This window comes from Lutjanus erythropterus, chromosome 19 (assembly GCF_056507025.1).
Source record: "Lutjanus erythropterus isolate fLutEry1 chromosome 19, fLutEry1.hap2, whole genome shotgun sequence".
Lineage (NCBI taxonomy): Eukaryota > Metazoa > Chordata > Actinopteri > Lutjaniformes > Lutjanidae > Lutjanus > Lutjanus erythropterus.
In genome coordinates, this window is record NC_139335.1 from 26,518,937 (window position 1) to 26,530,832 (window position 11,896).

Sequence of the window (11,896 nt, forward strand, 5' to 3'; positions counted from 1 at the left end):
TCACTGATACTCCTCAGCATTATATAGAAACATGAGACTTTTTTTGTCACGTTGACACTTGTCCATATTTGAACTCTCTCTCTCTCTCTCTCTCTCTCTCTCTCTCTCTCTCTCTCTCTCTCTCTCTCTCTCTTTCTGCTGGATTGCACTTTTTTAGTCAGCTGATGATGTGAGCACTGTTATTTCTTTCAGGAGTGAACATGGTTCACGTTCCTTAATCGGAAACTGATTCGTTCAGTTCACTGTTCACCAAAAACATGAGCCCGTTCAATGACTGCAGCTCTTTTAGCACATTCACACACAGCACTGTCACTGAGATGTCATATGCATCCAAATCTTCAGCATTGCTCTTTACTCCTTAACTATTCATTCTAAGGATCTGTTCCGACTGCATCTCTCCTCACTGAAATAATAAAACTATAAGGTAGGAGACATAGCAGGAGTCATTCAACTGCAAAGTGAAAACAGCAAGTGAGAAAAAGAATTCAGTTTTGTGATAAACATGACCGTCATCTGTGTTTTCTTGTAAATCATCTGCTTTATAGATATTGCTGTAAAATAACGATCCACAATGCAGTTGGACATCCTGAATGTATGTGACAGTCTACTAGCTGCCACTGAGAAGATGGAATATTTGGAGAGTCAATCAAGAAGGAATAACCTAATCATTGATGGGATTACTGGATCAGACCCAGACCCATTGTTGTGAAGTTCTAATGCTAATGCTCCAGCAGACATGACAAAGACATCACAGATGACACAGAACAGAGCAGTATGCATAGTGCTGTAATTATAGAATTAATGTTGTTTCATTGCTTAAAAGTCTTAATTGGTTGTCAGTTAAGGACAGACTGCTGTATGCATTGTTAGTATTCATTAGAAATGACTCTGTTACAAAGATTCCATACATTCTGTATCAGAACTTATCTTTCAGTACTGATTGATTATTGCTATTACAGTTATTGCTATTGTTGTTATCATTATAATGATGGTGGTCGTAGCAATGATGATGGCATGGTAGTAATGGTATTGATAATGTTATTGGCAATAATGTTAAAATATTGATAATATTAAATAATTGTTATTATTGTTATTAATCTGATTGGTGTTAATATTGTATATAGTATGATTATGATTATATCACAATATGAAATATGATGAAAAAATATCTGATTTTGAAATATGTTTTGAAACATTAAAGGAAACTGTAGGGACATTTCCATAATATTACTGACATTTGAATAACAGTTTGTTTGTTTGTTTTTTACAGTGTATTTTATGTTGTAATTAGGGCTGTGTATCTCACTGACTGAGACCGATTCAATATGTATCTTGACACATGTTCAACGATACGATACGTCTTAAAATTTTTAAATGGCCAACGATTTGGTTTCTATTTGATTCAGCTCTGTCACAATACGATATGATATGATGCAATACAAGACAACACAATGTGTGAATCTTTACATTTTGATTCACTTAATGCTACATTTGTAAAGTGCTGTTTAGTTTTTGCATCGATGCAGATGGGACAACAGGAAAGGAAAGAGAATTTGCTCCCTAAGTTTGTTGTCAAGGCATTGCTTCTCCCCAGGATGCCATTTTTATTTTACTCTACATCAGCATCTTACAAAGATTTGAGAAAGGCTCACATCATCGCATGTTTCCAAAGCAATCTAAACTATTAAGAAAGCTGAAAAACACCATGAAAGAAGAAATATCAAAACTTTGGAAGAGGTGAGATCCAAATTACATGATACATATTAGGTTACGCTCTTTATTAGGATGGACTGTCTTACAATATTTACCAAAAGTGAAATTACTGAAGAGACTGTTGGACAGAGGACACTGCTGAAGTGACTTTCAGTCAGTAGTCTGCAGTGAAAGGGACCTCCTGCAGCTCTCTGTTTGTTGTTAATCACATCATTTCTTGAAAGTCAGCTGCTTCACAATAATCAATGAGTTACTGGCACTCACAGAATGACATTTTCATTGGTCTAAAGGTCTAAAGTGTCTAAAAGGCGGAGCTTTGATAAACCTTTATCTGTTGTTATTTACTGGAGCAAAGAAACTAGCTTGTCTTGCAGGTCAACAAGTCATAGTAACTCAAAGGCTGGTCTGCTCTTGTCTCTGTTTCAACATCAAGACATCGGTGAGTAACTTCCAATATTCAGAAAAGACTAGTTCTTATTTATTTATTTGTTTGTTTGTCTTTAGAGTTTTCTTTTATTGTTTCCCCAGTACAATAGAACAAGACATCAACAGGAATAATAAAACAGACAAAAGGGTAGGACAGACATGTCTTATATTTTTTAAGTGACCCTTTCAAAATGGATCTCAGCTTCTCCATTTTAAGACACATCATGACTTCCTTATAGAGCCTTCTCATGATAAGAAATGTGTCTCGGCCTCACCGCCTGGTAGTGCACAGAGAGGCAAAGCACAGCACTAAAACCGTTACGTCCTGTCTGCCAGGTATACAAACAGCTGAGCTAACTTTAGCTCTGGAAGTAACGAAGTTCATAAACTGTATGATTCACAAATCTTATAACCCAGTCTGACTGTTTACATCTGGCCATGCATTATGTTTACTGGAGAGATCGGAGTCTGCTTTTATTGTTGTGTTACAGATTTTGGGGAACCCTGAAACACTTTTTTTTAGGTCGTGCCTGGAAGGGAACCCTTGATTTGCGAAATGCTCGCCAGATTTTTCTATGCCGTCTCTTCATTGTCACGTTAAAATGATCACTCTGGCGAGACCTTCCGCGGTTCTGGGGTTCCCTTCGAGACTCGACAGTCAGTCACTGTCTCCTCTGCTTGTGTCACTTCCACACATCTGTGGTCTCTTCTGCCTGCGTTGTCACATTCAGCTGTTATCTCATTGGTTGCACTTTGAAAGGTCAGCGGCAAACGAGGTCAAATTTGAACTTTGAGCGCAGCGGTCAGCGGCAGATCCGAGCGGTGCGCCATGCCGCTTGGTCAGGCGACACCGCTCTCTCCTAACGCCAAATATGTGGATTAGGATCTATTGTTTTATTGTAGATATATAATAGACTTCCAATATATAACTCACTAAACTGGACTGGACTTCAGTGTTGGAGCCACAATGTCAACCAATCAGAAAACTCGGAGGCGGGTAAACTCTGATTGGCTGCTTCAGCTCCAATGAGGTTGCAGCATCCTGGTGGCATTGTTGCTACCCACCAAAGGTCAAGAAAGAGGAAATTAGTATTATTATTATATTAGTATTATTGAATGTTATTACATTATAGTGCTGCCATGTTGCGTTGATTGTTAACATTAACGTTACACCTCCATGTATCTTGAAACATCAGCTGCTGAGTGACAATTTTTATGTATTTCTCTTTTAGCAATCTGCCTGCTGCTAACTTCAGACGATGTCTTCTGAACCGAAGGAAAATGTCACACCACAGTCACCTGTAAGTAGTTTGTGCTTTAGTATTATATCATGTTTTATGAACCTTTATGAAATTATGATTGTTTTTGTCTGTACACCTTTAGCTTTTAAACCAAGTTAGCTATCTTGGTAGGTTGCTAAAGTTAGGTCAGTTAATAAATGTTGGGGGAGAAAAGCAGAAGCTTACTAACATTAGAACACGGCACTCTTAAATACTTGATTCTGATTGGTCAATCAGAGAGACACATCTTGAGCGAGTATGCTGCAGACTGCTCACACACAAAGTGAGTTTGTGAGAGAGCACAGAGTGAAACAGAGTGAAAGGGGAAATTATTGTATGTTCATATTGATCATAGCATTAGCAAACATGCAAAGACATTTATTTAGCGCAGAATAGATTTGTGTCTGCTCAATCTGAAGTTGTTGTTTTTTTGCTCACAGAAGTTGATTTATGTGAAAAATATTAAATAAAATATTTTTCTGTGCTCACAAATAGTATCATCTGAACGTATCATCTTTATGTGATCTGTTTATATTATACTATTTATTTTAGTGAAACATGAGCTGCTTATCACTGTCTAAAACAGACACTTTAAAGAGGATCCACTAAACTTGTAATATTACTGTCTGTGTGAACAGATGTCACATTGCAAAGACTGCACATGCTGCTGCTGCTGCTGCTGCTGCTGCTGACGATGATGATATTAGCTATATGTGTTACTGTATCACCACATGGTAGATTTGATGTTTGATCATTGTAGGATTCAATTTTCCATCACTGCCAATAGTGTCTTAATAACTTATTTTTCTACTCCAGTTTTTAGGGTTCGTCATGGATCTATTACATTCTGAAATCACTGGAGAAATTAAAGAAGCTCTACAGAGCAATGATCAAGGCTTAGCTGTTGCAAAGATCAAGGAGTGCTTGGACCAACAGAAAAACACTCCACTAAACATCGCCATCACTGGAGAGTCTGGCTCTGGTAAATCCACGTTTGTCAATGCCTTTAGAGACGTAGACCACAAGGATGAGAAAGCTGCCCCTACTGGTTGTGTAGAAACCACCATGGAGGTTAAAGATTACCCCCACCCAAAGTATCCCAATGTTAAACTCTGGGATCTTCCTGGTATTGGCACCACCAACTTTCCAGCTGACCAGTACCTGCAGCATGTTGGATTTGAGAGGTTTGACTTCTTCATCATCATCTCAGCCACTCGCTTCAAAGAAAATGATGTGAAACTGGCTCTGGAGATTCAGAGGATGGGCAAGAAGTTCTACTTTGTTCGCTCAAAGATTGACAACGATCTACGAGCTGAGGAAAGAAAGAGGGACTTTGATGCAGAAAAGACTCTTGCAAAAATCAGTGAAAACTGTATTCAAGGTGAGTCGTTTATGGAATCATTTATAATAACTGTGAGATGATCATATTAATACCTTTATTTCCATTATTAAAATGGAACTAGCCTCTTTGGGACAGTAAGGAAATCTATCTATTAATATTTAAAATATGCTATTCATTAAAAAATGTTCATATTTCAAAGTTATGTTATTCAGTTCATATTCCCACTCAAGGAAAGCAAATTGTACCAGACAAAATTCCACAAATGAAAATCCTTGAATGTGTTCTTTATGATACACATAATAGTTTAAGAATGGGTCACTCAGTATAACATAAAGATTAAATATTTATTTCTGTTGGTTTATAAATGCATGCATTATATGTCAGCATAAATACACCTCAGTACATTTTAACATTTTAACAAACAGTAAGTGTATAATGCTACAGACATTGCTGTGGTCGGTTTACTGTCACTCTATTATGTGCAGCTCTTTAACAGTAGCTTGGATGGTAACTGAATGTGTCCTTACCTTAAATTAATTATCATTAAATGGCCTACATTATAAGGATCAAAATGACTTTGCATAATTATAATTATCCATGTAGCCATATGTACTCGTGAAAACTATGCTTTCACAAAAAGAAAGAGAAAACAGAGAAAACTAAATCACCTGACAGATTTCTAAATCAATTCATCTTATGACTCTGAGGTCTTTGAGATTTTTGCTCACAATTAGAGAAAATTTTACTGCAGGAGTTCTATGTGAATATATATAGAGATATTTTATTCAGTGCATCGGCTTATGAAAACAATGAACAACAGCAATGTAGATCTTGTAGGCAGTAAAATAGTTGATAAAATCACAGCACTGGTGAGAAAAACATTGGGGAGCAAAACCTCTTGACTTAAAGGTGAACATTATTGTTCATGTATTTTAAAAACAGTTTAAATGCTTTCATCATTTGATATAACAGGTCATCAAAGCATTTATTCTTTTTGTTTCACAGGTCTTCAAGATCAGGGTATCCAGTCTCCTCAGGTCTTCCTGCTGTCCTGCTTTGAGCTCCACAAGCATGAGTTCACTCTCCTACATGAGACCCTAGAGAGAGAACTTCCTGCCCACCAGAGGGATGCTCTGCTGTTTGCCATGCCCAACATCAGTCTGGAGATCATCAACAAGAAGAAAGAGGCTTTCAAGAAAGAAATAAAACGTTTTGCTTCTCTGTCTGCAGCTTCAGCAGCTGTACCTGTTCCTGGGCTTTCTGCTGCTGTTGATTTAACCATGATAGTTGCCGTTGTCACAAGATACATAGTTGGGTTTGGTCTTGATATCCCGTCCCTGAAGAGGCTGGCTGATGGCACAGGTGTGCCATTTAATGATCTGATGGCTGTCATAATTTCACCACTGGCTCTGGCAACAAAAGTAACCCCCAGTCTTATCACGAAGGTGCTTCTTCAGTGTGGAAGCATAGCTGCTCTGTCCATAGCAGAGGAAGGGTCCAGATTCATTCCACTAATTGGAATCCCAGTAGCAACAGCCCTCTCTTTTCTGGCAACCTACAGAGCTCTCAATAGTTTCCTCAACATGCTCGCTGATGATGCACAGAAGGTGTTTGAAATGGCTCTGCAGAGTAGTAAAGAGTAAAATCCTAGTTTGTTTTCCAGCTGCACATTTTAGCAAACATACAGAATTAGTTAAGCAGCTGATGACCATCCAGTGGCCTTTATATATGCAGGTGTTCATCTGACAAATGCTGAAGCTGATTGTTTTGTCATTCAGTGGAACAGATCTTTGTTTGATGAAACTTACCTCATGTTGTTGCTTTTGAGAAAATGCCCATGTAATATGTATTATGTGGGGACAACACAAAACCAGCATCTGCAGCATCATTTATGGTCTATTTGTAATGTGATAGTTATAATCACAGAGATGTATGTGATATTCTTATTCCCAACAGGATGAATGAGGAGATTTCATTGGTTTGTTTCTTAAAATGTTTTGTATTTTGTGTCTTTAGTTTGTCATGCTTCAGTGTCCCACATGAGTCTCTGTGCTTGAAAGAATGGCTCCCCCTGTTGGGATTTATTTGCTATGATGGTTGCAGTCATCTAATTAATCCCACCTGTGTTCTTGCCAGAACACTTCCTGAGAAAGGGCATCTGATCCACAACGTCCATGTGGCAATATTAGACTGTCTTTGACATTTATGACATAATTAAGGATAAGTAAGGATGGGAGAAAGCTTTCAGTTTACTTTTTATGTACTTATTGGATATACTTGGATTGTACTGAAAAGTATACAGAAAAGTCTACGTATATTTAGTTTATACTTGTAATCTTCTGATCCATATATACTTAAGAAAAGTGTAATGAAATATTCTTACCTTATACAGAAAGTTGAAGTTTATATGTCTTGTAGTTGACCTTATTCTCTTGACAGAGCCTATTTGAAATTTTTTGTTTTAAAACACGTTTCCTTCTTTAAGGCAATATTCCAGCATATGTCTTATGTACTATCTTATGTTTGTAGGCAGACGGGCTGATTTCAGAGATGCTCTAGAATGACACAGATTCTGATATTAACCAACCTTAAAGACTGTGTTCATACTGTTGTTTTTTCTTTTTGTTTTGAGATATGAGTTGTCATTCTTATATTGCATCTTATATGACATCCAATACAACACCTTTATGTTTGAAAATTTTGATTAATAAAGAAATTGATGTTATTAATCCTGAGAATGTATATGTGTAATCAACTAGTTTACATAACTTAACTTTAGTTAACTTAAAATCTACTCACAGTACATTTAAAGGTATATTTCAAGAATTAAAAAAGATCCATCAATAGAATAGTTGAAAGTGCAAAAATAATATATGCATAGCAAACTGTAAGTATAATGTTAAGTTCACTTACAAGTAGACTTGCAGTATAAAACTATTAAAGTAGTGGTTTACTGAGAGTGTGTATTACAACCCCAAGGTTTGGTCATGCAGGGGATGAGGAGTGTAATCATTTAAAATAAACCCTGGGAAAAAGGCAGAAAGGGAAACTGAAGCAAATGTAGTGACAAAGGTTCTTTTATAAAAAAAAAAAAAAAGACTTTCGGGAGAACACAGCAAGGAACATCCACCCACAACACTGCGGCACGTGACAGCATACTTAAAAGTGTATTTTCATAAAGTAAGAAGTTGGCTGAAGCAAGGGCGTAGGAATGAGTTTAACTTTGGGGGTGACCTGACAGATCCGTAAATGGCTTGAGCAGAACTATGTCATAAATTAACTACACCTCAAAACATTCACAAAATGCTATGTGATCTTTTACTTTCTTTCTTCCTTTTTGTGTGTTTCTTGGAAAAATAGTGTTGCGCACACCTATATTAATGCATGTACAATATATGTATGTATATGTTTTATGATCTTAAGATGTGGGCAAACCACCCAGAAAAACCACTTCTCCCTCTTCCCCTCTTCTTGAACAAAATGGTAGAATATGAATAAGAATAGAATATGCCAGCAACCCCAGCCGGGGAGAACAAAGTCTGTGTTCCTGAGCCCCAAGGTCAGATGACGCTTCAGTGCGTGGATGAAACGCCTGCTGAGACCATGCCAGCAACCCTAGCAACCCCAGCCGGGGAGAACGAAATCTGTGGTGAGAACTTTTTAAAAAAAAACATTTTCCTGTATTTACCAAGTTTTATTGATTATATAATGTTCTTGTACAAATGTGTTTTAAACTTGTAACGTATATCAGGCACCCTTTTAGGACTATATATGTATGTGTTATATTTTGTCCACTGGAAGGCCACCTTTGAGGGCACTGTTTATGTTTTGTTCAATGGAAAGGCACGCTTGAAGGCACTTTGAGTTTTGTTTAATGGAAGAGCATCCTTCAGGGCATTTTATGTTTTCTTCATTGCGTGGGAAACCCACAGGGCACATTTTTAAGGGTGTTCATTTTTTCTGTATTTTCCATATTTAAACCTCTGAGAGGAGGGCTCTGATCATGTTTATCAGGTGTTTATCAGGTGCACTTTAGGAACTTTATTCAATATTTTGGAAGGCCACCTTTGAGGGCACTATTTACATTTTGTTTGATGGAAAAGCACAATTGAGAGCACTTTTTTGTTTAAAAATAAAGGTTTCTAGTAATGTTTTGTATGTTTTCTCTGACTCCAGCTTTGCTTTTCCACATCTGCCACGCTTCCATTTCTACAGGCTGACCTCCTAGTGGCACGGGACTGGCACCATTGGAAAGGCCACCTATGAAAACTCTCCTAGGACTCGATGACAAGTCTCTTGCACATTTAAAAAGTCCAGATTCCAATTCCAGATTCCAGTTCCAGATTCTAATTCCAAAATCCAACTAAGGAATATGGAATGAAATACGGCTTTTTGAAGGTGCTAGAGACTTGCAATCCAGTCCTAGCAGGCGGTATTCAACAGTGGCCTTTCCAATGGTGCCAGTCCCATGCCTCTGGGAGATCATTTTTTGGAAATGAAAATGTGTAATTAGCCAAAGTGATAATTGCAATTGAAAGAGGAGAAAAGAAAAGAAGTTTATTATTGAAATGAGTTAAATCGGGTAAAATGTGGATACTTGAGCATTTGAGCATGTTCCAATTTCCAAATGCCATTCATTGCTATGAGGCCAAACAGCATGGTGAAGCCATGGGGTCCAGTCAAAATGCTAACACACTCCTCTGTGTGACCTCCTGGGACCTTTCTGTGCACTTTGAGGCCATTTTGAGCACGTTCCAAATTTCAAGGCCATTCACGTGCAGGAGGCCCAGGTGCGGCACTCAGCGCAACAAGACCTTTCTGTAACAGTCAGCCCCACATCGATACACCTCAGTTTTCCCGAGTTAAGGCGTTTTTGATCACCCAAGTCAACAGGTCATAATGCAAAGTCAGTGAGGCAGAGGTGGCAATGCATTTGGTGCCCCATAGATCGGCCAGGGCAAGGCCCAGAGCCCCGGTTCTGACGGTGCCACGCTCAGCATGATGTCACCTTTCCAGAACACTCATCCCCACATCGATACGCCGCAGTTTTGCTGAATTAAGGCGTTTTTGATCACCCAAGTCAACAGGTCATAATGCAAAGTCAGTGAGGCAGAGGTGGCAATGTATTCGGTGCCCCATAGCTCGGCGAGGGGAAGACCCACAGACCTGGCTCTGACATCGCCGCGTTCAGCGTGACCAGGCCTTTCCATAGACCCCCATCTTGTGTTGCTGGGACCTGAGGGAGTCGACCTACTCCGTTTTGCCTAAGTCCGAAGTATGTTCTAACAGGCCATGGGCCTGAATAGACCTCTGATTGAGGAGGTCTGGTCGGACATCTGAGCCAAAACCAAGAGCTACAGATCTGGTTCTGACATATGTTGTAGGGCTCTCCAAGACCTTTCCGGAACAGTTGACCCTGTGTTGATACACCTCAGATTTCCTGAGTTATGGCGTTTTTGATCACCTAAGTCACCAGGTCAGATTGCAGTCAGTTTCAGACCTCCATTCAATTACTATGGTAGGACCTGATGTGACGGCTTTTAAATCAGTCGCTCTTCACAGAGATGCACTGCACACAGCAGCATCTGTCCTGTCTGTTCACTGCAACTCTGCATTGAGATTTCGGGTATTATAACTTATACAAAAGTAGCAGTGACAGTAAAACTATGATGCTCACATGTAGTCCGTGGATAACATGCGTGCCTAACCGTAGAGGTCGATCTGTACGGAACACGGGTCAACTGCGATCCGTTGCAGTGAGAAGGCTCTATAAGGAAGTCATGATGTGTCTTAAAATGGAGAAGCTGAGATCCATTTTGAAAGGGTCACTTAAAAAATATAAGACATGTCTGTCCTACTCTTTTGTCTGTTTTATTATTCCTGTTGATGTCTTGTTCTATTGTACTGGGGAAACAATAAAAGAAAACTCTAAAGACAAACAAACAAATAAATAAATAAGAACTAGTCTTTTCTGAATATTGGAAGTTACTCACCGATGTCTTGATGTTGAAACAGAGACAAGAGCAGACCAGCCTTTGAGTTACTATGACTTGTTGACCTGCAAGACAAGCTAGTTTCTTTGCTCCAGTAAATAACAACAGATTAAGGTTTATCAAAGCTCCGCCTTTTAGACACTTTAGACCTTTAGACCAATGAAAATGTCATTCTGTGAGTGCCAGTAACTCACTGATTATTGTGAAGCAGCTGACTTTCAAGAAATGATGTGATTAACAACAAACAGAGAGCTGCAGGAGGTCCCTTTCACTGCAGACTACTGACTGAAAGTCACTTCAGCAGTGTCCTCTGTCCAACAGTCTCTTCAGTAATTTCACTTTTGGTAAATATTGTAAGACAGTCCATCCTAATAAAGAGCGTAACCTAATATGTATCATGTAATTTGGATCTCACCTCTTCTAAAGTTTTGATATTTCTTCTTTCATGGTGTTTTTCAGCTGAAACATGCAATGATGTGAGCCTTTCTCAAATCTTTGTAAGATGCTGATGTAGAGTAAAATAAAAATGGCATCTTGGGGAGAAGCAATGCCTTGACATCAAACTTGGGGAGCAAATTCTCTTTCCTTTCCTGTTGTCCCATCTGTGTAGTTAAAACACTTGCCAGCACTGATCTGGCACACACAAATACAAAGAGGAAGCAATCACACATAGGCACTTTGTAGTCTTAGTTCTCCCTCATGTGTCTTGTTTTTACTCCGTCTTTGTCTGTTGTCCCTCCCTTTTGATTTTCATGTTTCACCTCTATTTAGTCCGTGTGTTTCTCTGTGTCTTTGTCAATTTGTTGTGTGTGTGTTTCTATTTCAGTCAGCCTGCTGCCCCTGTGTCACTCTCCCGACTTTCTTCTGTTATTTTTTACCCTGGACTGTTTTTTTGAGTTCGCCTGTTTCGTTGGACCCTGTATTTTTGCTTTGCACCTCTTCACCACCATCACCAGTGTCTAGACCCCGGGGGTTCTCTTCACTACAGCTTCATCACCCCCATTTTTTTTTTTTTTTTAAATATTCTTTTTATTGCAGAGTGCACACTGGGTAGAATACATGTCTCTTACAAAGCAATCATAGATTTTTATGTTTTGTAATATCACCCCCATTTATGTGCATATTGTTTCACCTCAATGGGG

General features: G+C 38.7%; 1 protein-coding gene across 1 annotated transcript; it reads left to right on the forward strand.

Moving 5' to 3' along the window:
- Positions 1–2,005: 2,005 nt before the first annotated feature.
- On the forward strand, positions 2,006–6,568 carry LOC146309982 (interferon-inducible GTPase 5-like). Its single transcript, XM_084745116.1, has 3 exons — positions 2,006–2,152; positions 4,236–4,800; positions 5,767–6,568. Exons 2-3 carry the CDS (start codon positions 4,251–4,253, stop codon positions 6,402–6,404), a joined length of 1,188 nt encoding a protein of 395 aa, XP_084601242.1. The 5' UTR covers positions 2,006–2,152; positions 4,236–4,250; the 3' UTR covers positions 6,405–6,568.
- Positions 6,569–11,896: the final 5,328 nt, after the last annotated feature.